Consider the following 27,884-nt stretch of genomic DNA (forward strand, 5'->3'; position numbering starts at 1 on the left):
TTCACAGCTAAGCTGAGGAGGCTATGAGACGACGAATTCTGACGAATACTTTCCAAAGAGATGCATATTCTAATTCAACGGCTTTTGTGATTCGGTTGTCATTGTTAATTAGTTGGAACACAATTTGTAATTTACCGCAAAGAGTGAGGTATTGGCGAGGGGGCGGACCCCCTCATATTCGTAATAAATTCTATTCGTTTTAGTTTTAATGTTGCTCCTTACATTCAGTTAAAAAGATGATTTTTTCTTTATTTAATTACGGTAACAAAACATAGCTGTTAATGCATATGAGTAACCTTGTAAAAAAGGCAGATTATGTAAAACATTACAGGATATTGTGAAAAAGAAAAAAAAAGCTGCTAAAATTACATCTGGAGAAGTAGAAATATTTGTCAAAACAACAGATCAAAGGTGTAACAGGCAAATTATGTGGAAATTACTGGAAAGTAATTCCAGTAATACTGGAATTGCTAGAAAGTAGCATTGGAAAGGAATTTTGTCAAAACGTGATAAAAGTTGTAATACATCTTCTAATCCTTATGAAAGAGGACCTAAAGTGTTGTAATCTACAGTACCACTTTAAATTGAGTTTAATTCCTCGTCTTAATTTCTCGTCTAAATCTCGTAAAATTATTACGTGTATGATTGGCTCACCTCCTCCTAATACCTCGCTCTTTAAGCTAAAGCATTTTTAGTAATTTCAACTATTTATTCTACGGCTTTTGTGATTCAGGGGTCATTCTTAAGAAATTGGGACAAGATTTAAGCTTTAGTGTAAAGAGCGAGGTACTGACGAGGGGGTGAATCCCTTCATATACGTAATAAAAACATGAGAATACAGAAGTACGTTACGTAAGCTAATTTGTAAGTTACGTATATCTTTTACTAATAAATATTCGTAAAAAATTAAAAGTTCTAGTTGTCTCTTTAAGTAACCAAAAACTCAGAGGGCAACTAGGCCTCCTCTCCCACTCCATTTTTCTCAAAATCACTCGATCAAAACTGCGAGAAACCCAGTTAGTCAAAAAAAAATATGCAAATTTCGTTTTAATTATTCATCTGCGGAGAGCCAAAATCAAAACATGTATTAATTCAAAAACGTTCAGAAATTAATTCAAAATTACTTTGTATATGAAAGGGCTGCTTCCTCCGCTCTTTACGCTAAGGTTTTTTACTGTATTAAAAAGTAGAATTAAGAGAAAGAGTCAAACTTTAGCGTAAAGAGCGGAGGAAGCAGCCCTTTCATATACGAAGTAATTTTTGCTCGTTTTAAGTTTTAATGTCGCTCCTTACTTCCCGTTAAAAAAACTTGTTTTTTTTTATTTAATTACATACAGTAATGGTTATTGGGAAGTACACAGACGTTTTCAGGGGGATTTGTTTTGGTTTGGGGGTGGGGTTGTGGTTATTGGGCTATGTGGGAGGATCTTCCCTTGGAGGAATATGTCTTGGGGGAAGAGAAACTCCATGAAAAGGGCGCAGGATTTTCTAGTATTACTGTAAAAAAAACAATAAAAAAATAAACATGAAAAAGTTTTTTCAATTGAAAGTAAGGAGTAGAATTAAAACTTAAAACGAACAGATATTATTACGCATATGAGGGATTCTAAAAATACTTTAGCATAAAGAGCGAGGTATTTAGGAGGAGATAAATACTTCGCTCTTTATACTAAAGTATTTTTAGTAATTTGAACTATTTATTCTACGGCCTGATTCAGGGGTCATTCTTAAAGAATTGGGACACAACTTAAGATTTAGTGTAAAGAGCGAGGTATTAACGAGGGAACAAACCCCCTCATATACATAATAAATATATAAGAATATAAAAGTTTGTTAAGTAAGTTAATACTTAAGTTACGTATATTTTTTACTAATAAAAACGTTCCTTAAAAATTAACAGTTCTAGTTGCCTTTTTAAGTAACCAAAAATTGAAGGGCAGCTAGGCCTCCTTCCTCAACCCTTATTTCTCAAAATCGTCTGATCAAAACTAAGAGAAAGCCATTTAGCCAAAAAACAGAATTAATATGCAAATTTTATTTTAATCAGTTATGAGCAGAGAGCCAAAATCAAACATGCATTAATTCAAAAACGTTCAGAAATTAAATAAAAAAAACTAGTTTTTTTAACTGAAAGTAAGGAGCGACATTAAAACTTAAGACGAATAGAAGTTACTCCGTATATGAAATGGGTTGTCCCCTCCGCAATCCCTCGCTCTTTACGCTAAAGTTTGACTCTTTGCCACAATTCTACTTTTTAAAACAATTAAAAACTTTAGCGTAAAGAGCGAGGGATTGCGGAGGGGACAACCCATTTCATATACGGAGTAATTTCTGTTCGTTTTAAGTTTTAATGTCGCTCCTTACTTTCAGTTAAAAAAACTAGTTTGTTTTTTATTTAATCTAACATTAAGCACCAGTGTTTTCTACTGGTTTACATGCAAAATTACAACTATGGTTTGAAATTCACATTAGCAGCATTGATGCGTTTACAAAAAGATGATGTTGTAGATGGTGCATGGGTAAATGGTTCTCTTTAGACAAAATCAGACTCAAATCATACTTAAATTATCTGAGAAGGTGCTGCTCTTACAATTTAAATAGAAAAAGTTGAAAATGATAATACATAGTGAATAAAATCCTTTTTTTAGATTTATAGATGATGAAATGTATGATTTATTAGCGAGTAAGGGCATATATCAATACGGGTACTACAACTCCGCCTCGAGGCTACGTGAGGAATAATTATGGTCCATCGAAGCGTTTAATGAATCACGTTAAGATCGTCAATGCACCACTGCCGACTTTGAGTTTGCTAAAAAAAAATCAAGTACTAAAAAAAAGTCCTGGCAAGTGATGTATTGAAGTTGTTGGATATTGTCTGTAAAAACAATGATAAACTTTACCAGGAACTTTGGTTTGATTTCGGTTATTATTTTTCCATTCCTCACCTGGTGATGGATTTAATTCTTAAAATCATCCAAGAAAAATAGATCTAATTACTGACGTGGAACAGAATTTATTTGTTGAGAGAATACTGAGGGAAGGGTATGCTTTTCACGCGGATTGTATCCTGGAAATTGACCCAACTTGACAAAGCACCGGTGAAAAGTCGAATGAAGTTTTTCAGGATATGAACTCCCTTTATCCGTTGGCAGTGTCTCACTACTCTTTAATGTATTGGAATTATAAACGGCTGGACAATCATTGTGACCCAAACTTCCCTGACACTGGCACTGTTGAGGAGAATGGACCACAAGGATGGTTTTTTTAAATTAAGGGTGAAAAACCAATGGAACTTCATGACTAGGTGAAGGATTTTGTTTTCCAGTGCATAAGCAGACCGGTGAATAGTAATTCATAGAGTCCCTATAATATTTATTTGATAGAGGATGGGGTTATGCACTGGACACATTCAAAACAAAAGCTTAATGCCGACATTAATCCGACGATGAAATATTGTTGTGCATCAGGTTCTTTTGCGGTGGATGCTGGCCAACGGTTTCAAGGTCACAAAGATTCATAGAGCTCTCCAGTTAAATCAAAAGCCGTTTATGAAGACATTCATTGACGCTTTGTCAGTAAACGCTCTGAGGCAAAAATGAAGGTTGAAAAAGAAATCTTTAAGCTTAATTTAAATTCACTCTTCGGTAAGCTATGCAAGAGCTTGTGCCATAGGAGTCGGTGTGACGATGTAACCGACCCAAGAGAATGTGCCCGAATCATTGCCGACCCGAATTTTACATCGTTTACGATCATAGAATCAAATATTGTCCTTTTGCACAGAAAAAAATAAGCGCAATTGTAAATGAAAATATTGGCACAAGTAGTGCAATTTTAAAATTTTAAATACTCATATTGGAATGTTATTACAGTGTGTGAAAGTTCCAGTAATTTGATGAGGGACAGTTTCAAGTCTATTATGGGGACACAGATTCACTATTGTTAAAATTTAAAACAGAAAATTTATTAGACGATTTAGAAGATGGTGAGCACATTTGCTCTTGAATGGACTGCACCTACTGGGACGAGTCCATTTATCCAGGGCTACTGAAGTGCCTAGCCCTAAATAAGCCAGATAATCGATGAACTCGGGTGAATATCCATTCACCATATTACCATACAAAGAACATGGTAGCATGAATGATTTGTATCGTGCAATCAGAAGAAGAATCTCCAGTCGTAAAAATGGCACCTTTCAATTTAACTATTCAATGGAAAAGGGCGAAATCTAAATTAATTCTATCGTTGAAAATGAGAAGGTTTTTCTCAATTATAATCTGAGAGATGTTTTTGGTTTAAACAAAACATAATCAATGGCATAAATGCTGGATGTACCAGTCTCATGGAATGTATTATTTTTTAAGACTATCCACCCGGCTGCTCATCACACAATTGTACTTTTCTTTCTGCATTATTTGTTGAGACATCGAGAATCGGTATTACCAATGTCCCCCTCTTGTATGTTCTTGGACGAAAAACCAGTCATGAACACATTCACCACTACAATATAAAGTACCTTCAATATAGTCCAGTAAACACTTGCAACTTATTAGTTGCAATGATTTAAAGAGAAAATATTTGCAAAATTTTGTAAAATGACATTTTTTGTATAATTCATTTTAATAAGATAAATAAATTTCATTCAGTTTTCTTAGTTTTCAATTTTGTATGTGATGTTTAGTATCAGCTTACTATTCGTTTAAAAACTGAACGCCTTATGGCTACTTGTTTTTTTCATAGATAGGATGAGGAGAGAGGGAGAAGGGAGATACGATCTTCTTTAGGTTATGAGAAACTTTTGCGTTAACAAAAAAAGGCTTGATGTATTTTTTTCAATAGGGCAAAATTAGTGTTCCAATTCAAATTATGATGACAGAGCGGAATTTCAACCGTGTCTTCGAAATCGAGCTCTCTGAGCCAGGAGGAGGGGCTACAATCGGTCCAATTCCTAGAATGGCTGTCTCGATCAAACATGATGATGGTAACTATCATATTTTACTTAGAATTAAATCTAGAAATATTTTTCTGTGATGGATAGGCTAGAAATTCATTCGATATCGTATGCTAATATAGCCATGTTAAAGCTCTGTGATGAAACTAGGGACAAGTCTATTGGTATATCAAGCATTTCTTGTGTGCCGATTGGATCGTTTGGTCTCACAAAAAGTTTACAATTAAAACGATATAAAGCTATGGGAAACAGGTACAATTTGTCAGTTAGACAATGGAATAAATAGGCAAATATTTCAGTTGTTAATCTATTTCAGATTACTAGATCAACTACGAGAAAGGCATCCTAATTCGCCCTACCTTGTTAACTCAAATAAATGCTGGGGTTTTTTAAGACGTGCGTCTTTCTCTTTTTTCATTTTGTTTCGCACATACCCTATGATTTTGTTTTCTGCTCTCCTTTCTATGTTTTGTTAACGTTAGGTTTGTTTGTCTTGCTTACTTTTCCCCTTTTCTCCCGTTTATAAAGGTTCCGGACGTGAAGCGTAAAAATTTGGACTTTCATCATTATTAGTGAAAAAGTTTTTTTTTTTCTTTTTTTCTATTCATTGTCTTATTGTAAAGTTATATTGGCTTTTCTATATTTTAATTTTGTTTGATTGTAAATATAGAAAGGCACGGTTGATTAAAAATAATTGATAAAAAGCTGATGATGATAATTCTTGGGTAATTGTCTGAGGACATTTATATCTGGACGGTTTATAATGCGTATTAATTTGCTTTTGACTAGTTTTTCCCAACTGAAATTGGGCCATGCCCGACCACACTATCTCTAAAATCTTGATCCCCCCCCCTCGTGATATTTATATCTTGCTATTCAAATTTTACGTGTATTCAGCGGAATAAAGCTTAAACGGTCTCAAACTTGGTATCTTTTTGGGAATCGTCTTCTAGTCATATTTTATCCTTATGAAAAATATCGTCTGAATACAACACTGTTTACACAATGTATAACTTCATGACAATACTATCATATATCTTGTTTACTCTTGAAACACTTTGGAGTGTGACGTAATTCACGTGAAAAACATTTTTTTTTAAATTGAGTCTTTAAGGTTTATTTAGTTGAAAGGTGCACGCCCTGCCTATGACCAACCAAAGTATTCTCATGTTCCACCGGTGGGGCCTGCTCCCCACGTTGAGAATTACGGCTTTAGACTGTTGCTGCAAAATAATTTAGTAATAATTTAATTTAAATAATAAAATAATTTAGTAAAATAATCAAGACGACTACTCAGAAAGGTGATATGATGCTTATTTTATAGCTCTTCAAGAGTTGTTTGAAAATTCTGGTGGGATTTACCTCTGCCCTTCTATTTTCAGTGAAATGTGTTGTAGTGTTTTTGAGTGATGACCAAGCTGTTTGACAATTCTGGTGGGATTTTCCCCTACCCACGTATTTTCAGTGAAATGTTTGGTATTGTTTCTGAGTGCTGATCAAGTATTCTTTTGAAATTCTGCCTTTGTTTTGATGAATTACTTTAACAAGTTGCTGGATCTTCGATCCTTTTAACACACTAACCTCTCTATCCTTGAATGATTGATGCTTGAAACAGATACTTGAAGACGGATACTTGACAGATTATTGAAGATCTGTTGAAACAGATACTTGAAGACATATACTTGAAGATCTGTTGAAACTGATAATTGAAGAATAGAAACTTGGAACAGTCGTCACCAATTGACAAAACTTGAACCAATTGTTCCATGAGAATCAAATTTTATGGGATAAAGAAGACGGTTTTCCTGTGGATAGATGTAGAATGTCTGCACATACCTTATAACTTCAGGTCTTTGCAGCCAAAGTTTTGAGCTAAGTGCTTTCATGAAATTGACAAATTCTACAAACTCGCCTGGTGAGAAAAAATGGAAGAAAAATATTTGAAAAAAAAAAAACGCGCTTAAGGTCCAAATCATATGGTCTGTGCTGTAGTCAACGTCTCATTAGTGTTTTTGCGTAAAAAAGCCCATTCAACAATGTGAAATTGCAATATTACCCTTGTTATTTATTCGGTTTATCTTCTCTTCTAGCATTCACAGAACTTATGAAGAATCGAATCCCGACTTCGACGTATCTGAGGGAGTTTCGAATGCATAATCAATCATTGTTCAGTCGGATACGTGATGCCGTCATTGTAAATGACGGAGATACAAAAAATGCAACTGCATTTGACTGGAGTATCCACGTCTTTGCAGTTGTCTGGAAAGTATGAGAAATAATTTTGTCTTATTTTTAACTTGGAGTGAAATTGGCATTACTGATTCTTCTTACTTTAAAAAAAATGATTGAAATGATCAAGATGTCATATTATCAAGATTTTTGGTTATTAATTAACGTTTGTATAAAATGCTCTCTTATCTAAAATTGTCTCTGGGTCTAAAATCGTGTGCTAACATCATCTACCTTTAGAGTACATACCTAAAAAGGGCTGAAAAAATCTTAAAATTACGATTTTTTAATGAAAGTTGTTTATAAAATACTATGCTTGACAAATTCTTGCTTTAGAAAATTTATGAGAATCATGTGTGTATGTGGTTAAGCCATACAAATGGTATTAGCTTTAATGTTGCTCATCAAAAACCATTAATATATGAGAACTTAACATTCAGGAAACAAAAGTTAAGTTTCCTAAAAAGGGGTGCAATCTTAATGAAAATTACATAATAAAGTAACATGTATAAGAGCCCTGAAGCAACTATGTACAAAATAGGAAATTTTCCTTGAAAAATTCATTTTGCTGAGTTAGAGAAAACCCCTCTGTTGTTGCTAAAATAAGAGTTTATTTTGGAAATTATACTGTATTTCGTAAAGCAAATACATTGAATGAACTACTTATATCAAAACATTGTCTTCAAAAATTGAACTCTGCCTTAGAGAGTGGGGTTTGACAGCCTTCATCTCGAGAGTGACCCTGGATATGATATTAAAAGTGAACAGCAATCTAAATAAAAGAAAAATAAGTTCTTTTTACTCTAAAGAGGGGTATTAAAATCTGAAGCAACTAGAAATTATATGAGGAAAGGGGGGGGGGGGCTCCCTTCCTCAACCTCTAACTCTTACTGGAAATGTTGTATGTATGCCCTTAGTGCTTTAAAAATGTAGGTTTAGGATAGATAGGAATAAGAAAATAAGCATCTTTCACGATGCCTTGAGACTGAAAAAACTTGTTGACATGCAGTTGCTTTAAAAAACAGAACTGTTTGTTCAAACGTTTAAAAGGCAATTGATAAGTAAGACACTTGTAATTGCCGCTTAACTGCATTTGTTGCACTCATAAAGGCCTCTACTAAAGCACCATAAATATTTCGTTTTGTTCTACGTTTTGATGTGGCTCTTTACTTTCACTTGAAATAACTTGTGTTTCTATGTAACAGCTGTCATGGAATTAGTTCCAGGTTCAAATAATTCCAACATTGCAGTAAGATCCGATAACTCCTGTTTCTATCTGAATCTCAAATTGGCAGATTCTATAAATTGAAGTGAAAACATTTTAGTGAAAACTGGACTGTCCCTTGAATGACAAGCTCAGCATCATTAAATGAAATGTCTTATCTTTACTTTTGGAATTTTTAAACTGAACCAAGCCTTCCTAAGGGGGCTGAATCTGCCCCATGGGGATACAGCTCCTCTAGTCTAGCCTCCATCTTACAACGAGCTTTCATCTTACTACACATTTTTTGTTGTTTTTTTTTGTTTTTTTTTTTATTCGGTTAGATAGTAGTATCATCGATCCTTTGGTACCTATTCTTACTTTGGTGAGTGTAATTCATTGGCTATGGTGTATGTGAGTGTTTCGGTCGTCATTTATATTCCCTGTGTCCCGGCTTTTAGTTTTCTTTTTCTCCTTTATTTTTCAGTTTTTTTCCTTTTTTTAGTTTTTTTTATTAGTTTTTTTTTCTTTTTAGTTTTTTTTAGTTTTTTTTTCTTTTTTAGTTTTTTACTTTTTTTTATTTTTTAGCTTTTTTAGTATTTCTTTTTAGTTTTTTTGTAGTTTTTACCTTTTTTAGTTTTTCTTCTTCTTTAGTATTAATGCTAAAGCCAAGGTTCGAACCTGGAACCTCTCGGACCTAGAACCTGGAACATAACGACATATAACGAACATATAACGAACATAATTAGAGATTGGTCATAATAGGAATGTTTTCTATTTTTCTTATTTAAAAGAGTTCAAATTTGTTACGTACGTGGTCTCCCAGTATCAAGTACTTTCATGTATTCAAGTATTCACGAAATCCTCAGTATTCACTATGGACGACATCCAGTTTTTTTTTTTTTTTTTTTTTTTTTTTTTTTTTTTTTTTTTTTTTTTTTTTTTTTTTTTTTTTTTTTTTTTTTTTTAAGAGAATCAGTGTCTAATAGTTTTTTTTCGTAGGTAGAAGTTTGGGAAGGGCTAGTAACCGTTTTGCTGTTCCCATTACTGGTGATTTCAGCATATCTCACAGAGAAGAGAGGCTGTCCTTGCTTAAACCAAACCAAAACGAAAACCTTAAACCAAAACGGAAATCAAATCATAGATGAACCAAGTCTTCAGCAATCAGGTGAGGTTATGTTGATTCTGATATTTTACTCCATGTTTGTAGCATGGCTGTGGCTAACAGAAGGAATAACAGGTAATTGCTCTCGCTTATGACTGTGCTGTTACCGGTGTATCTGTTTCTGAATTTTACAGTAGTCTGTTGCTTATAGAGGAACATGCTAATGGAATTTCAAATAATTCTATTTAAATGGTTTACTTTCTGAATTCTTAGTGCTAAATAATTCAATTAATTTCAAGCACAAATTATACTTTAAATAGGAAACAGTTTGTTTTTTTTATGTCAAGATTTCTGGCGACTTGATGATAGACCTGCAGTTTTAGTGGTACTCGTGTATTTGCCCAAACACACTCAAGAAGTTTGCTTTGTTTGACCTGATCAAAACCGGTTTTTCACACCCATTTAGTTATAAATAGCTTATTCTTTCGTCAAATAAACTACGCTGCAGGAATATTTTAATTAAATATTTATTATATAGAGGTGGTTGGCTTAGGTTAGGTATTTAATATAATGTGTTCTAGGCAGCCTGCTTTCTATAATTCTTTGTTGTAGTTTCCATAGCTTTGTTACTAAATTACTATATTTTCATCTTATTTTGGTATATTTCATTATTGATAACCTAACTTCACTTCTTGAGTGTGTTAAGGATAATACACAAGTTCTGTTTTAGCCATTAAAGATGCACCAGCAGTACGGAAAGTGACCAAAGCAGAATTTTTTTTATTTATTTTTTGTAATAAAAAAGGTTCAAATATTTTGACTCCACGTCCGGAAATATTTTTCAACGAAAAAAAATTAAACTAAATTTAAAAAAACAGCATATGAATAGAATACAAGGTAAAAGGTCCCGTGGTGGCGCAGTGGATTTGACCTTAGCTTGGTAAAACGGGACCGTGAGATCGAATCACGCTGCAGGAATGCACTGCAGGGCCGACGCAGGGACCTTAGTAGACAAGAAGCGTCGTTAATTCTTAAATAATAATAATACAAAGTAAAAGAAGAACCATTTCGTCACTTCATATAGTACGAAAAACAAGCAAAATCATTTTTAATTTGTTCCTTTTTTAACTGTTTTCTTTTTAATTTTGAAAAAATTCATTTTAACTTGCAAAAAAGTTCTTTTTACACAAAAAAGAAAACTGTCTTTGCCCCATAGTCATCCTGATTTTGCTTGTTTTTCTTTGAAGTGACGAACAGTTGATGGATAGATGACTTTTGGTTTTCACCTGAATTTTTTGGTTCTCAATTTGCCTTTTATTTTATGTATATGTTTTTTTTTTTCAATTTTCCTTCTTATTTTTTTTTTTTTTTTATTTATCTTAAAAATTTGGTGATTTTCCTAGGGGTTCTTTTTCTTGTAGTAAGGGTAAATCTTAGTTCAGACACATTGTTTTACAGCAGATAGCTATTCATTATCAACAAGTAAATTGAAGAAACGGGATTCTTCTGCTTGTTAAGAAAATAATGTAAATGCTACAATGTAGCCACATTGTGCTGTAATACCAGATGGGAGTCTACCACCTCTTATATCATTAATTTTACAAGGTTTTAGACAATTTCTGTAATTTGTGTGTTTGGTGGTGTTTTGTTGAATTTAATATCTTCCTCCAAGAGTAGGGGTAACTGATAAGAGTGGAAACTCGCGCTAGTGAAAAAAAGTCAGTTTTTTCTCAAAAAAAAAATCTCAAAAAAGTCATATCTTTCAGTTTTTTTATGCAAATTTTCTAATTATTTAGAGACTCTTTTGATGTTTTCACCTGCCACAGCGTTGTGTTTGGCGTAAGTACTTTTCAATTCCCACCTTTCCATGTTAAATTACGAAAGATCCTACTCATATCACTAACCCATACTGTTTGATTGAACAGAGGAAGGTTGAAGACCTTCCTCTTGAAAATTGAGTTCATCAATATAAAATTTGTGTGCATGTCCTTGGGCAATATCTTTTCACAGAACTAGGTTATCTTTCATTTTTTTCCCCAAGAATAAATAAAATCAGATAAATTCGTAATTAATTTTATTAGAAATTTCATATACGAAATATTAAAAGTTTGAACCATGTCATTTCGTAATAAATAGAGTGTGGTGCCACAGACTTGATTTTGAATACTTAAATACGTTTGAAAGCCGGTGAAAAATAGCTATATTGCATCGATAAGAAGCTGGCATTCTCAATTGGAAATCTCCCGAGAAAAAAGGAATAAAACAAGAGCTAAGAGCTCATATGGCACTTGTGACGAGGTCGGAAGTACCAAGAGCTCATATGGCATGAGCTCTAGCAAAATTATAAGAAACAATAGATTAATTAAAAAAAAATAATCAGAAGCTTAATGCCGGTCGGGATTTAAAATAAGAGCTCTGAGACACAAGGTCCTTTTAAACATCAAAATTCATTAAGATCTGATCACTCACTCGCTAGTTAAAAATACCTAATTTTTTTAATTTATCCTGTCCCTTCAGCCCCCCCAGATGTTCGAATCCGGGAAAACAACTTTATCAAGTCAATTTGTGCAGGTCCCTGACACACCTACCAATTTTCATCGTCCTAGCACGTCCAGAAGCACCGAACTTGCCAAAGCACTGGACCCTCCTAACTCCCCCAAAGAGAATGGATCCAGTCCAGTTTCGTCAATCAAGTATCTACGACATTTGCTTATTCTACCCACCAGTTATTCCACCTCCAAGTTTCATCCCGATCTCTCCACTCTAAGCAATTTCTAAGATTTCTGGTTTCCCCCTCCAACTTTCCCCCAATGTCACCAGAACTCGCCGGGGTTTAAAATAAGAGCTCTGATGCATGAGTTCCTTCTAAATGTCAAATTCAAAATTACCTCACGATCGGTCACCCGCTCTTAAGTTAAAAATACCTAATTTTTTATAATTTTTCCGATTAACACCCCCTACAACTCCCCCGAAGAGAGTGGATCCGTTTCGGTTATGTCAATCACGTATCTAGGACTTGTCCTTATTCTTCCCACCAAGTTTCATCCTGATCTCTCCACTCTAAGCGTTTTCCAAGATATGCGGTCCCCCCCCCCCCAAAAAAAAAAAAAATCCCCCCAATGACACTGAATCCGATCAGAATCTAAAACATGAGATCTGAGTTACGAGGTTTTTCTAAATATGAAATTCAAGATCTGATCACTCCTTCGTAAGTTAAAAATACCTCATTTTTTCTAATTTTTCAGAATTAGCCCTCCCACCAACTCCCCAAAAAAGAGTGAATCCGTTTTGGTTATGTCAATTACGTATCTAGGACTTGTGCTTATTTTTCCCACTAAGTTTCATCCCGATCCCTCTATTCTAAGCATTTCCCAAAATTTTAGGTTTCCCTCTCCAACTCCCCTCAATGTCACCTGATCCAGACGGTATTTAAGATAAGAGCTCTGAGACATGATATTCTTCTAAACATTAAATTTAATTAAGATCCGATCACCCGTTCGTAAAAATAGCTTCATTTTTTCTAATTTTTCTTAATTAGCCGTCCCCCCACTCCCCCCAGATGGTCGAATCTGGGAAACAACTACATCTAATTTAACTGGTCTGGTCCCTGATACGCCTGCCAAGTTTCATCGTCCTAGCTTATCTGGAAGTGCCTAAACTAGCGAAACTGGGACCGACAGACCAACAGAATTTGCGATCACTATATGTCACTTGGCAAATACCAAGTGCTATACAAGGTAATTTTAGTCTCTGGGGATGGAATATTTGGTTGAAGGTTGGCTTCAGTACGGCTTATTTTTGAAAAGGGTTATTTCCTGGCTTTGGGCAAACCATGGATGGAAGTAGTTATAAGCCCTCCTAAATTGAAGGAAAACTCGACTTTCTTAAAACTTGAAACCCTCTCCCCCTCACCCTATTTGAGATAGGGTTTGTGATATCAGAGCTTAATATGAGCCCTGATCCTAATAATCTTTGGTCTAGCTTTCATTTGGATCCGTTGCTCCATTCGCAAGTTATAATAAATTAAACAAAAAGCTTGACTTTTTTCAGCACTTAAAACCCACTCCCCCTCGTTCTATTTGAGCTAGGGTTTTCATATAAAAACTTGATGCCTGTCATGGTCTTAGGCATCATTGGTTCAATCTTCATTGACATCTGTCATTCCACTCGCAAGTTGAACTTAATTAAATGCCCCACCCCCCTAATTAAGCTAGGGTCTTCATCTCCAAACAATATGCGTCTTATGGTTTTGGCATCTTTGGCTTGGCTTTCATTGAGATCCATTACTTCATTCGCAAGTTAAGCTGAGCCAAACAAAAAACTCGACTTTGTTAGCACTTAAAGCCCCTTTCCCTCACCCCAATTAAGCTTGGGTCTCCATCCCAGAACTCAATGCATATCATACCCTTAGGCATCTTTATTCAATTTTCATCGAAATTCATCTCTCCATTTGCAAGTTACACTGAATTAAATGAAAAACTCATGTTTTTTTTAACACTTAAAGCCCCCTCGCCCTAATTAAGCTCAATTTCTATCCAAATAGTTGAATTTTAACTCAAATCTCACAGGCGGTTCTCTTGCTATACTCGATTGCATAGACGGGCGGATAGACAGGCAGATTTCAAAAACCTATCTTGATGGATATTTTCCACTACCCAAATAGTGATTCGTCTGAATACCTGAATTAGCTGGAATTTGAAAAAGAAGTACATTAACAGTATCTTAAGCAATAAGTATTTCGTAATCTTACTTAAGTATCAAGTAATAAGTACGCCCTAGATTTTTTACTTAAGTACAAGTAATGGAAAATTTTACTTCTATTATAAACATTTATTAACATTTGCAAGTTATACTAAATTAAACAGAAAACTTAATTTTCTTAATTTTCTAAACCTGTTTTTATTGAAGTAGTACTTGAAGTAAAATTACTTCAAGTAAGTGACAGCACTGTTACCCAATATGTTTGTATATGGACTGTTATATTTGAATGGATTCTAGTCTGGGCCTTGTTAAATTGGCGTCTGAGAAATGTTTATTACCTAATGCTTACAATAATTTTATTGTTTTTTGATAAAAGTCCTATTTTTAGGGGATATCCTTTTGAGCAAAAGAAACACTCCGTCATTCAGGCTCTTTGACGCTGAAATCTAAAAAAAAAAAACAACTAAAATCTTGACTGAATGAATTTGGCATCTTTGAGTCTCAATTTATTCTCTATTTTAAAAATTTTTGTAACTTTTTGTTTATTTAATTTTTCAGAACCTGGCATGATCACTTTCAGTGAGCGTTTCATTTTCGTTCAAGAAAACAGCAACTTAATTATAAATGTACACCGAATAAATGGTCATGACGGCGACGTTTCGGTGAGATGCAGGTCGCTGCAGCAGACCGCCGAGTCTGGGACGGATTTTTTGGGTGGTGAACAAATCCTCAGTTTTCATGACCAAGTAGTAAGTTCTTTAATTTTTCTCTATTCTTTTTCTGTTTTTATGTTGTTTTATATTTTATCTTAGGTTTTTTTTTCTTTCTCTGCCTTAAAACTAAGTAAAAATAATGATTGTCACTTTAGTGCATACTAAGAGGCTAAAAAGGGGTCATGCTCTTCGGCTAATATTCTTGTAATAGACTCTTTAGAAAGGGATGTTTCGACTACAAGTTGGACCTCTTTTATTTTTACTTTTTGTTTACTTGTTGTTTACTTGTTTTAGATTTTTACTTGTTACTTGTTTGATGAAAAACCATTTTTCTTCAATTGAACTATATAGTAACAACATTATAAAGTAACTAGTACTAATACCACTACTACTACTACTACTACTACTACTTCCTTTTTTCTTAAACTTAAGCCATTTTTCTTAAATTGAACATTAAACCACCGACGTTTTTTTGAAAATTAATTTAAATACCAGGAACAGAAAAAAAAATTACAAAACAAGACATCATTTACAAGGGCAGGGGAGGGGGCGTGTCTCTCGCTGATTTTTTAGACGATTGGTAGGAAGGCCTTCGAACACGACAACAAGCAAAAGAAAATCTGGTTAAAACTGGAAAAGAGAATCCCGCCCAAGTTATACCTCTCTCTAAAAGGAAAGCTCCTACCCTTCTGCACTAAAGTTCAAATCTTAGGTTTCAGTCTTATTCCCTAAATTTTGCATTGTCTATTGGTATTTTATAATTATTTGTGTATTGTTAGTTTGTGCATTATCTGTGTATTGTTAGTATAATTTAATATTTAACACTGTAATGTTTTGTCCCTAAAGACTTGGAATTAAAACGTGCATTCTGATACTTCAATTTGATGATTTTGTTTGATAGAGAAATTTTTAATTTGATTATACAAGTTAGAATCCCACATACAAAACGTCAGTAAAAGCCAGATTTTGTATTTTTTTGGAAATTAAACTTTCAATATCCAATGGTCAATTCTAGAATGAGCTATCAATAAGAAGTATCTTAAGATTAACTTGAGACTGGTTTTGGTATTTAGATATTTTCTCTCTGTCTTATAAAACATCCATTTCACAGCTAAGCTGAGGAGGCTATGAGACGACGAATTCTGACGAATACTTTCCAAAGAGATGCATATTCTAATTCAACGGCTTTTGTGATTCGGTTGTCATTGTTAATTAGTTGGAACACAATTTGTAATTTACCGCAAAGAGTGAGGTATTGGCGAGGGGGCGGACCCCCTCATATTCGTAATAATTTCTATTCGTTTTAGTTTTAATGTTGCTCCTTACATTCAGTTAAAAAGATGATTTTTTCTTTATTTAATTACGGTAACAAAACATAGCTGTTAATGCATATGAGTAACCTTGTAAAAAAGGCAGATTATGTAAAACATTACAGGATATTGTGAAAAAGAAAAAAAAAGCTGCTAAAATTACATCTGGAGAAGTAGAAATATTTGTCAAAACAACAGATCAAAGGTGTAACAGGCAAATTATGTGGAAATTACTGGAAAGTAATTCCAGTAATACTGGAATTGCTAGAAAGTAGCATTGGAAAGGAATTTTGTCAAAACGTGATAAAAGTTGTAATACATCTTCTAATCCTTATGAAAGAGGACCTAAAGTGTTGTAATCTACAGTACCACTTTAAATTGAGTTTAATTCCTCGTCTTAATTTCTCGTCTAAATCTCGTAAAATTATTACGTGTATGATTGGCTCACCTCCTCCTAATACCTCGCTCTTTAAGCTAAAGCATTTTTAGTAATTTCAACTATTTATTCTACGGCTTTTGTGATTCAGGGGTCATTCTTAAGAAATTGGGACAAGATTTAAGCTTTAGTGTAAAGAGCGAGGTACTGACGAGGGGGTGAATCCCTTCATATACGTAATAAAAACATGAGAATACAGAAGTACGTTACGTAAGCTAATTTGTAAGTTACGTATATCTTTTACTAATAAATATTCGTAAAAAATTAAAAGTTCTAGTTGTCTCTTTAAGTAACCAAAAACTCAGAGGGCAACTAGGCCTCCTCTCCCACTCCATTTTTCTCAAAATCACTCGATCAAAACTGCGAGAAACCCAGTTAGTCAAAAAAAAATATGCAAATTTCGTTTTAATTATTCATCTGCGGAGAGCCAAAATCAAAACATGTATTAATTCAAAAACTTTCAGAAATTAATTCAAAATTACTTTGTATATGAAAGGGCTGCTTCCTCCGCTCTTTACGCTAAGGTTTTTTACTGTATTAAAAAGTAGAATTAAGAGAAAGAGTCAAACTTTAGCGTAAAGAGCGGAGGAAGCAGCCCTTTCATATACGAAGTAATTTTTGCTCGTTTTAAGTTTTAATGTCGCTCCTTACTTCCCGTTAAAAAAACTTGTTTTTTTTTTATTTAATTACATACAGTAATGGTTATTGGGAAGTACACAGACGTTTTCAGGGGGATTTGTTTTGGTTTGGGGGTGGGGTTGTGGTTATTGGGCTATGTGGGAGGATCTTCCCTTGGAGGAATATGTCTTGGGGGAAGAGAAACTCCATGAAAAGGGCGCAGGATTTTCTAGTATTACTGTAAAAAAAACAATAAAAAAATAAACATGAAAAAGTTTTTTCAATTGAAAGTAAGGAGTAGAATTAAAACTTAAAACGAACAGATATTATTACGCATATGAGGGATTCTAAAAATACTTTAGCATAAAGAGCGAGGTATTTAGGAGGAGATAAATACTTCGCTCTTTATACTAAAGTATTTTTAGTAATTTGAACTATTTATTCTACGGCCTGATTCAGGGGTCATTCTTAAAGAATTGGGACACAACTTAAGATTTAGTGTAAAGAGCGAGGTATTAACGAGGGAACAAACCCCCTCATATACATAATAAATATATAAGAATATAAAAGTTTGTTAAGTAAGTTAATACTTAAGTTACGTATATTTTTTACTAATAAAAACGTTCCTTAAAAATTAACAGTTCTAGTTGCCTTTTTAAGTAACCAAAAATTGAAGGGCAGCTAGGCCTCCTTCCTCAACCCTTATTTCTCAAAATCGTCTGATCAAAACTAAGAGAAAGCCATTTAGCCAAAAAACAGAATTAATATGCAAATTTTATTTTAATCAGTTATGAGCAGAGAGCCAAAATCAAACATGCATTAATTCAAAAACGTTCAGAAATTAAATAAAAAAAACTAGTTTTTTTAACTGAAAGTAAGGAGCGACATTAAAACTTAAGACGAATAGAAGTTACTCCGTATATGAAATGGGTTGTCCCCTCCGCAATCCCTCGCTCTTTACGCTAAAGTTTGACTCTTTGCCACAATTCTACTTTTTAAAACAATTAAAAACTTTAGCGTAAAGAGCGAGGGATTGCGGAGGGGACAACCCATTTCATATACGGAGTAATTTCTGTTCGTTTTAAGTTTTAATGTCGCTCCTTACTTTCAGTTAAAAAAACTAGTTTGTTTTTTATTTAATCTAACATTAAGCACCAGTGTTTTCTACTGGTTTACATGCAAAATTACAACTATGGTTTGAAATTCACATTAGCAGCATTGATGCGTTTACAAAAAGATGATGTTGTAGATGGTGCATGGGTAAATGGTTCTCTTTAGACAAAATCAGACTCAAATCATACTTAAATTATCTGAGAAGGTGCTGCTCTTACAATTTAAATAGAAAAAGTTGAAAATGATAATACATAGTGAATAAAATCCTTTTTTTAGATTTATAGATGATGAAATGTATGATTTATTAGCGAGTAAGGGCATATATCAATACGGGTACTACAACTCCGCCTCGAGGCTACGTGAGGAATAATTATGGTCCATCGAAGCGTTTAATGAATCACGTTAAGATCGTCAATGCACCACTGCCGACTTTGAGTTTGCTAAAAAAAAATCAAGTACTAAAAAAAAGTCCTGGCAAGTGATGTATTGAAGTTGTTGGATATTGTCTGTAAAAACAATGATAAACTTTACCAGGAACTTTGGTTTGATTTCGGTTATTATTTTTCCATTCCTCACCTGGTGATGGATTTAATTCTTAAAATCATCCAAGAAAAATAGATCTAATTACTGACGTGGAACAGAATTTATTTGTTGAGAGAATACTGAGGGAAGGGTATGCTTTTCACGCGGATTGTATCCTGGAAATTGACCCAACTTGACAAAGCACCGGTGAAAAGTCGAATGAAGTTTTTCAGGATATGAACTCCCTTTATCCGTTGGCAGTGTCTCACTACTCTTTAATGTATTGGAATTATAAACGGCTGGACAATCATTGTGACCCAAACTTCCCTGACACTGGCACTGTTGAGGAGAATGGACCACAAGGATGGTTTTTTTAAATTAAGGGTGAAAAACCAATGGAACTTCATGACTAGGTGAAGGATTTTGTTTTCCAGTGCATAAGCAGACCGGTGAATAGTAATTCATAGAGTCCCTATAATATTTATTTGATAGAGGATGGGGTTATGCACTGGACACATTCAAAACAAAAGCTTAATGCCGACATTAATCCGACGATGAAATATTGTTGTGCATCAGGTTCTTTTGCGGTGGATGCTGGCCAACGGTTTCAAGGTCACAAAGATTCATAGAGCTCTCCAGTTAAATCAAAAGCCGTTTATGAAGACATTCATTGACGCTTTGTCAGTAAACGCTCTGAGGCAAAAATGAAGGTTGAAAAAGAAATCTTTAAGCTTAATTTAAATTCACTCTTCGGTAAGCTATGCAAGAGCTTGTGCCATAGGAGTCGGTGTGACGATGTAACCGACCCAAGAGAATGTGCCCGAATCATTGCCGACCCGAATTTTACATCGTTTATGATCATAGAATCAAATATTGTCCTTTTGCACAGAAAAAAATAAGCACAATTGTAAATGAAAATATTGGCACAAGTAGTGCAATTTTAAAATTTTAAATACTCATATTGGAATGTTATTACAGTGTGTGAAAGTTCCAGTAATTTGATGAGGGACAGTTTCAAGTCTATTATGGGGACACAGATTCACTATTGTTAAAATTTAAAACAGAAAATTTATTAGACGATTTAGAAGATGGTGAGCACATTTGCTCTTGAATGGACTGCACCTACTGGGACGAGTCCATTTATCCAGGGCTACTGAAGTGCCTAGCCCTAAATAAGCCAGATAATCGATGAACTCGGGTGAATATCCATTCACCATATTACCATACAAAGAACATGGTAGCATGAATGATTTGTATCGTGCAATCAGAAGAAGAATCTCCAGTCGTAAAAATGGCACCTTTCAATTTAACTATTCAATGGAAAAGGGCGAAATCTAAATTAATTCTATCGTTGAAAATGAGAAGGTTTTTCTCAATTATAATCTGAGAGATGTTTTTGGTTTAAACAAAACATAATCAATGGCATAAATGCTGGATGTACCAGTCTCATGGAATGTATTATTTTTTAAGACTATCCACCCGGCTGCTCATCACACAATTGTACTTTTCTTTCTGCATTATTTGTTGAGACATCGAGAATCGGTATTACCAATGTCCCCCTCTTGTATGTTCTTGGACGAAAAACCAGTCATGAACACATTCACCACTACAATATAAAGTACCTTCAATATAGTCCAGTAAACACTTCGTATTTGGAACTCAGTCAGTTAACATTTAGAAGTGAATTGTGCAATCCTCTAGTAACAACAAAAGGTTTGGCTGTGATTGTATGTTATTTTCGACCCATTCAGTTAGATAGCTAATAGAGAAAATACTTTTGTTTTTCCTGATTTTGATTGCTATGTTGCAACTCTTAGACCATGACAATAGGGTCATGGATTAAACTATTACGGGGATTTTTTGTCAATATCCAGCTACGGTGTAGGCAATTGGTTTGCTAAGGTGTTTTGCTTTGTAAAACACCTTGCTAAAAATATATTGCTCTGGTCGCCACAGATATCTCGTTATCTACACCACATGATCGGAGGTTTGGAAAAGATTTTAAAGAAAGTGTTTCACAAGATCTCAGGTCCAGTGAACGATCCCTTGGCAACAATTGAAATCACGACAAGGCCGAAAGGGTTTAAAGAGGACAAGAAACACCTCATCACTCATCAGTCTCAACTCAGGTTGGAAGTGAAAAACATCGCTCTTGTCCATGAAGAAAATGAAACTGAGAGTAAAAATTGTTAGATCAAAAAATGATTTCTTTTCTTAAAAATGCTTATCTACCACATAAAACATCTTATCCTTCAGTCACCACATATCTAAGTCTTTTCAATGCAGAAAATATTGATGTGAATGTAAAACATGGTTACTATGAGCTATTTCATGCGCAACAACCACTCTCTGAAAAGATTCATTTTCAAATTTATTCCAGTGATGATTATTTCATAGGTTTGACTTCCAAATTTATAGATTTGCATGTGATTGTTAAAAAATCCGACAGTGAAAAACCAAGTGCAGCCTAGGGGTTATCCTACCAAAATTGTGTAGCACACAATTTGTTTAGACAAATAAGTGTCTAAATAAATGGAACGTTGGAGAACAGAAGCAACTGTCTTTCAAACTATGCAAGTTATATACAATTTATGTTGATGAATCCAATGTCCTATAAGCTATTGAGAGGTTTAGCTATTGAATATGAAGAAAAAACCGACACTGATACTAGCAATATACTTAAAGATGTGACAACTAAAGATTTACACTTGGTCAGGAAAATTAATCATGAAATATTTAACATACCTCAATGGTTGCTTCCCAATGTTAAGATTAATATAAAGCATTAAGGTTGGTAATACCCCCTTCAATTTTATTTTACGTAAAATAGTTGCCACTGCACCAGATATAACAGCTTCTCTCACCTTGGCAATACTTCATGCACGAAAACAACAGGTTATGAAATCTGTTGCTTTTGCAATTGGAACAATAAGAACTAGGGGAAACAATATTAAACTGCTCGTTCCAAATACAATCACAAATCAACTACATATTGCTAGGGGTTCACGCACTTACACTGATTTTTTCATTTATCAATGGCGAAATTGCTTCAAAACTCGCTTTGGCCTTTGTAAAAAGTGCTGGTGCCATAGGATCTTGGACAAATCCTCCATGTAAAGTAAATGGAATGTAAAAGTAAATGAAATTCCGCTCTGCAATTTATCTTTGATAAATCCTATAGAACCCTATATGAATTGACAATTCAGTCCCTAGATCAAAATCCACAACTCTTTGAAAATAGTACAACTGATGAAATGCTACAAAAACTCATGGTGTTATTGTTATGGATTTGCTCAAGATACGTTTTTTGTTCAAATGGACACAGTACGCTTAGAGAGTACCTTTGCCGAACCTTTGGAGGAGAGTATAACATTAATCTCGCTAAATCAGTTTGATATCTATTGGGAAATTAACCCTGATGGTAGTGTTCTATTAGACTTGGCACCGTAAACAAAAATTAAATATTCAATCTATTCAATTTGGATCCAAACATGTCCAAATACAAATCCTATTGAATACCTTCGGATTTCCTCGACCATATTCATAGTGTTAACAAGACTCTTATCATTTTTAATAGTAGTCTATCAGCTATAAAGAGAGAACGTTGGCTATACATCTTTCAAACAGCGAAGAATATTGAATTTTTCGATACTCTTGGCCTACCGTTTGCATTCTACACGCCTCACATCAAAAAATTTCTTGATCAAAGTGGACAACGTATTATTCAAAGTCGAGTAACAGTGCAAGATTTATCAACCGAAAGCTGTGGTTTTCATGTGCTATTTTTTTTTCGATGTCACGGATATACTTACAGTGAAATTCTCAGCATTTATGTAAACAATCCTCGATCAAACGATATTCGAGCTGTGGATTGTAATATCCACAACTCTTGCAGTGGATTGTAACATCACTCTTTCTGTAATCAATTTGTACATGTTCATTTTTAGCGAGATGGGTCAAAAGTCTTTTACTTTGCTCACGATACGAATGAATCGTTGGGTTGACAACACATGATAACACTTTAGATAAATCTTCTTCCTGTTTTGGGGGTGTTAGTTGGCGGTGAATTTGGAGGTTGATCAATGACATTTACTTTGAATTGTCTTTAATTGTAGGGTTTATGATTGTCGAAACGTCGAAGGGCACTTTGAAGCATAATAGATTTATATAATAATAATATAATAATATATATATATATATATATATATATATATATATATATATATATATATATATATATACATATATATACATATATATATATATATATATATATATATATATATATATATATATATATATATATATATATATATATATATATATATATATATATATATATATATATGCATATACATATATATATATATATATATATATATATGCATATACATATATATATATATATATATATATATATATATATATATATATATATATATATATATATATATATATATATATATATATATATATATATATATATATAATAGATATATATATATACGTATATATGTATACATATACATACATATACATATATATATATATATATATATATATATATATATATATATATATATATATATATATATATATATATATATATATATATATATTACACAGTATATACTACAACAGTTTGGTTACTCAATAGTAACCAAAACTCTAAAAAAACGGAATTTTTATAACAATAGTTACATCAAAAGAATTGTATTTTAATGCTGATTTTATATATACAAGTTTTTGAAACTAGTTTATTGAAACTCCCAGCAAATGTTACAAGCCTGAAAAAATTTGCCTCATTTTAGAAAATAGGGGGAAACACCCCTTAAAAGTAATAAAATCTTAACTAAAATCACACAATCACATTCAGCGCATCAGAGAACCGTACAGTAGAAGTTTCAAGCTTCTATCTACAAAAATGTGGAATTTTTTATTTTTTGCCGCAAGACAGATCACGGATACGTGTTAATTTGTTTTTTGTTTTTTTTTTCCAGGGGTGATCGTATCGACCCAGTGGTTCTAGAATTACATGAGAAGGCTCTTTCTAACGAAAATTGAAAGTTCTAGTGTCATTTTTAAGTGACCAAAAAAATTGGAGGGCACCTAAGCCCCCTCCCACGCTCATGTTTTTTCCAAAGTCACCGGATCAAAATTCTGAGATAGCCATTTTATTCAGCATAGCCGAAAAACCTAATAACTATGTCTTTGCGGACGACTTACACTCCCAAGGTCCTCGTGGGCGGGGCTGCAAGTTACAAACCTTGACCAGTGTTTACATATAGTAATGGTTATTGGGAATTGTACAAACGATTTCAGGGGAATTTTTTTCGCTCGGGAAGGAGTTTAGGGGAGGAGATTATGTGGGGGAACTTTCCATGGAGGAATTTGTCATGGGGAAAGAAAATTTCTTTGAAGAGGGCGCAGGATTTTTTTGCATTTTTATAAAAGAACAATGAAAAAATAAATATGAAAAAGTTTTTTCAACTGAAAGTAAGGAACAGCATTAAAACTCAAAACGAACAGAAATTATTACGCATATGAGGGGTTTACCTCCTCTTAATACCTCGCTCTTTACGCTAAATTGATTTTATTAATTTCAACTATTTATTCTACGGCCTTTGTGCTTCAGGGGTCATTCTTAAGGAATTGGGACAAAATTTAAGCTTTAGTGTAAAGAGCGAGGTATTGACGAGGGGGGGCCCCCTCATATACGTGATGAAAACATACGAATATAGAAGTTCGTTACGTAAGTTAATTTGTAAGTTACGTATATTTTTACTAATAAAAACATTCGTAAAAAATTTAAAGTTTTAGTTGCCTTTTAAATAATCAAAAAATTGGACGGTAACTAGGTCTATTCCCTCGCTCCGAAATTAAATTTAAAAAAAAAACAAGTTTTTTCAACTGAAAGTAAAGAGCGATATTAAGACTTAAAACGAACAGAAATTACTCTGTGAGTGATGAGAGGCTGATATGATATGAAAGAGACTGTTCCCTCCTCAACGCCTCACTCTTTACGCTAAAGTTTTTTATTGCTTTAAAAAGAAGAGTCTACAGAAAGAGTCAAACTTTAGCGCATAGAGCGAGGCATTGAGGGGGGAACAGCCCCTTTCATATACGGAGTAATTTCTGTTCGTTTTAAGTTTTAATATCACTCCTTACTTTCAGTTAATTTTTTTTTATTTGATATATATAAATATATATATATATATATATATACATATATATATATATATATATATATATATATATATATATATATATATATATATATATATATATATATATATATATATATATATATATATATATATATATATATATATATATATATATATATATATATATATATATTACTTGGTTGTTTTACATTTGCTGTTTTTTTTTTCTTTCATAGGCATGTATTTTGGGGGTGATACCTGACACGGGGATGCCATGTATATTCTGTGGTAACCACAACACTGTGCTGGGTAGAGAATTTAAAGTGGCGAAACCCTATATAGGCCAGTGTATTCTCCTGATGAGCCCTTGTGTTGGGTTGTTGCCTCTGAATTATTTGTCTATATTATTTTTTCTATTGTTTGGTAAATGACCACTTATACTTATTGACGACATGACTGCCTGTCCATGGATTATTCTTTATGGTTGATTTTGTATGGCTATGCTGTTTGACCTATGAGATTGTATGGATGAGTAGGGTTAAGGCCTCATTCAAGTGCTGGTCTATATTAATCACTAATTTAGGAAAACAGTCTTCCTTTTCTCCTTCTTTCTCTCTCTTTTTTTATTTTTTATTTATTTTTTTTTTTTTTTTTTTGTGTTTGTGCTGTTGCATTGGTGATTTCTCTTTTCATGATATATATATATATATATATATATATATATATATATATATATATATATATATATATATATATATATATATATATATATACATATATATAAATATATTAACGTGAATGTTAAACTAATAGAAAAGACGTTATAGGCATCCAGGTTATCAAAACGGTATGCCTGCAATATCTCAAGAACAGTTAGGCTAAGGGAAAGATGAGACTTTTATGAAGTGCTTATTGGGATGTTCAACTAAATCAAAAGGCATCATATGTATCCAGGTGTTCAAAATGTTGTATCTACAAAGTCCCTGTTTGGGGACATGTCTCTCTTTCTAAATCATGTTCGCTTTTTATTATAATAAAAATATAGGTAACTTTATAGCAAAGGAAGCTTGTATACTAGCAATTACCATAACAACCAAGTTCATTTCTTGCGTGTAATAGTTGCAAAAATCCTTCTATTTAGAGATTCGGTTTTTATCTAAAATAATGGTTATTTGCTTGCGTATCACTATTGGCATCTTTTGGTAAAGTTTGTGGTTTTAAAACACCTAGCAAGGGAATTCAACATTTGCTAGAGCAAGGTTTCGCATTATAAGGTCCAGTCCAATCCTGTTTAAGATGTGTCTCAAATTCTTTAACTGCATTAGCGTCGTTGGACTGTTCAGGAATCTACTTATTGAATTTTGTGTTTTTTAAATTTTGGAAATGTTTAAATTAGCAAGGTTTGTACCTGGAAAAGTCGCACAAAATTGTCTAATGGACAATATTGACCTGGACCAGCAAGGTTTGGACCTGGACCGTGAAAATTTTGGACCTGGTTAAATAGAAATGTCTCTCGTCTAACACATTATCTGCAACATCTAAAAGTTTTCAACGTTTTTAGTCTTTAAGTTCAAAAGTTTTTAATCCTTTTCTGGCGACTTCTTCAATCGCCAATTGTGGTCAAGCAACCGACGAATGTTTTGCTGATTAATGTTCTGGATAAAAATGACCAACCATTGAAATCAAGCTTCTTTGTTAAATCAAGCAGAACTATTATGGCAAAATTAAGGCAGACTATTATGGCGAAAACTTCTTTTGTACTTACAATATTAGAATTGAGAAAAATACACTTACATTGGCGTAAAAAATTTGTTATATTTATACATGAAAAGTTACACTAAAATTTGACTCTTTGCCACAATTCTGCTTTTTAAAACAATTAAAAGCTTTAGCGTAAAGAGCGAAGGATTCCGGGGGGGACAACCCATTTCATATACTGAATAATTTCTGTTCGTTTTAAGTTTTAATGTCGCTCCTTACTTTCAGTTAAAAAAAACTAGTTTTTTTTTATGTAATTTCAAGGTAAAACACCAATAGAGAACGGACTTTGATTTAGGTCGTGGAGGTTGGGTGACAATGGTGCAACAAAAAGCCGAGGCATCCCAAACCATGTATAGTTGAATTGTGATGTACGCGATTTTTTAAATATGTTTAACAAAAATAAATTTCAGTGTCGAATTTGGAGTCCGCTTAGCTCTTTTCTATATATATATATATATATATATATATATATATATATATATATATATATATATATATATATATATATATACATATATATATATATATATATATATATATATATATATATATATATATATATATATATATATATATATATATATATATATATATATATATTATTTATTTATTTGTTGTTTCATTGATTTGTAGCTTGAAACGTGAAAATTTCGTTGAAAAACAGAAATATAATAGATTATTGTAAATAATAAGAGACCTTGCTGATGTTATTTAAAATGTGGCATATTTTCTCGGTGATAAAATTCTTACAGCAAGCTCTTTTTTCAAGGTGAAAGACGAATACAGCACGGACATTGATTTAGGCCGTGGAGGCTGGGGGAAAATGGTACAACAAAAAGCCGAAACATCCTAAGCCAAGTATAGTTGAGTTATCTTGTATGCGTCTTTTATATATATTTTTGACAGAAATAAATTTCAGTTGTTCAATTAAGATACTCTTTGGTCCATTCTACTAAGATTATATATTAATATATATATATATATATATATATATATATATATATATATATATATATATATATATATATATATATATATATATATATATATATATATA

The 27,884-nt window shown here is 33.0% G+C and overlaps 1 protein-coding gene across 4 annotated transcripts in view; it reads left to right on the plus strand.

Annotated features, from left to right (window-relative positions):
- LOC136035389 (uncharacterized) overlaps positions 1 to 27,758 on the plus strand; it is a 68,687-nt gene extending 40,929 nt beyond the window's left edge. For 3 of the 4 annotated variants that reach the window (XM_065717161.1, XM_065717162.1, XM_065717164.1), the window contains 5 exons: positions 4,840 to 4,981; positions 7,042 to 7,217; positions 9,384 to 9,549; positions 14,746 to 14,936; positions 27,597 to 27,758. In XM_065717161.1, coding sequence (XP_065573233.1) covers positions 4,840 to 4,981; positions 7,042 to 7,217; positions 9,384 to 9,549; positions 14,746 to 14,936; positions 27,597 to 27,680 — 759 coding nt within the window. In that variant the 3' untranslated portion in view covers positions 27,681 to 27,758. The remainder of the gene's footprint in view (positions 1 to 4,839; positions 4,982 to 7,041; positions 7,218 to 9,383; positions 9,550 to 14,745; positions 14,937 to 27,596) is intronic. The other variant, XM_065717163.1, reaches the window with a different exon arrangement.
- The last annotated feature ends 126 nt before the right edge of the window (positions 27,759 to 27,884 follow it).

Source organism: Artemia franciscana, chromosome 14, assembly GCF_032884065.1.
Source record: "Artemia franciscana chromosome 14, ASM3288406v1, whole genome shotgun sequence".
In the NCBI taxonomy this organism is placed as follows: Eukaryota; Metazoa; Arthropoda; class Branchiopoda; order Anostraca; family Artemiidae; genus Artemia; species Artemia franciscana.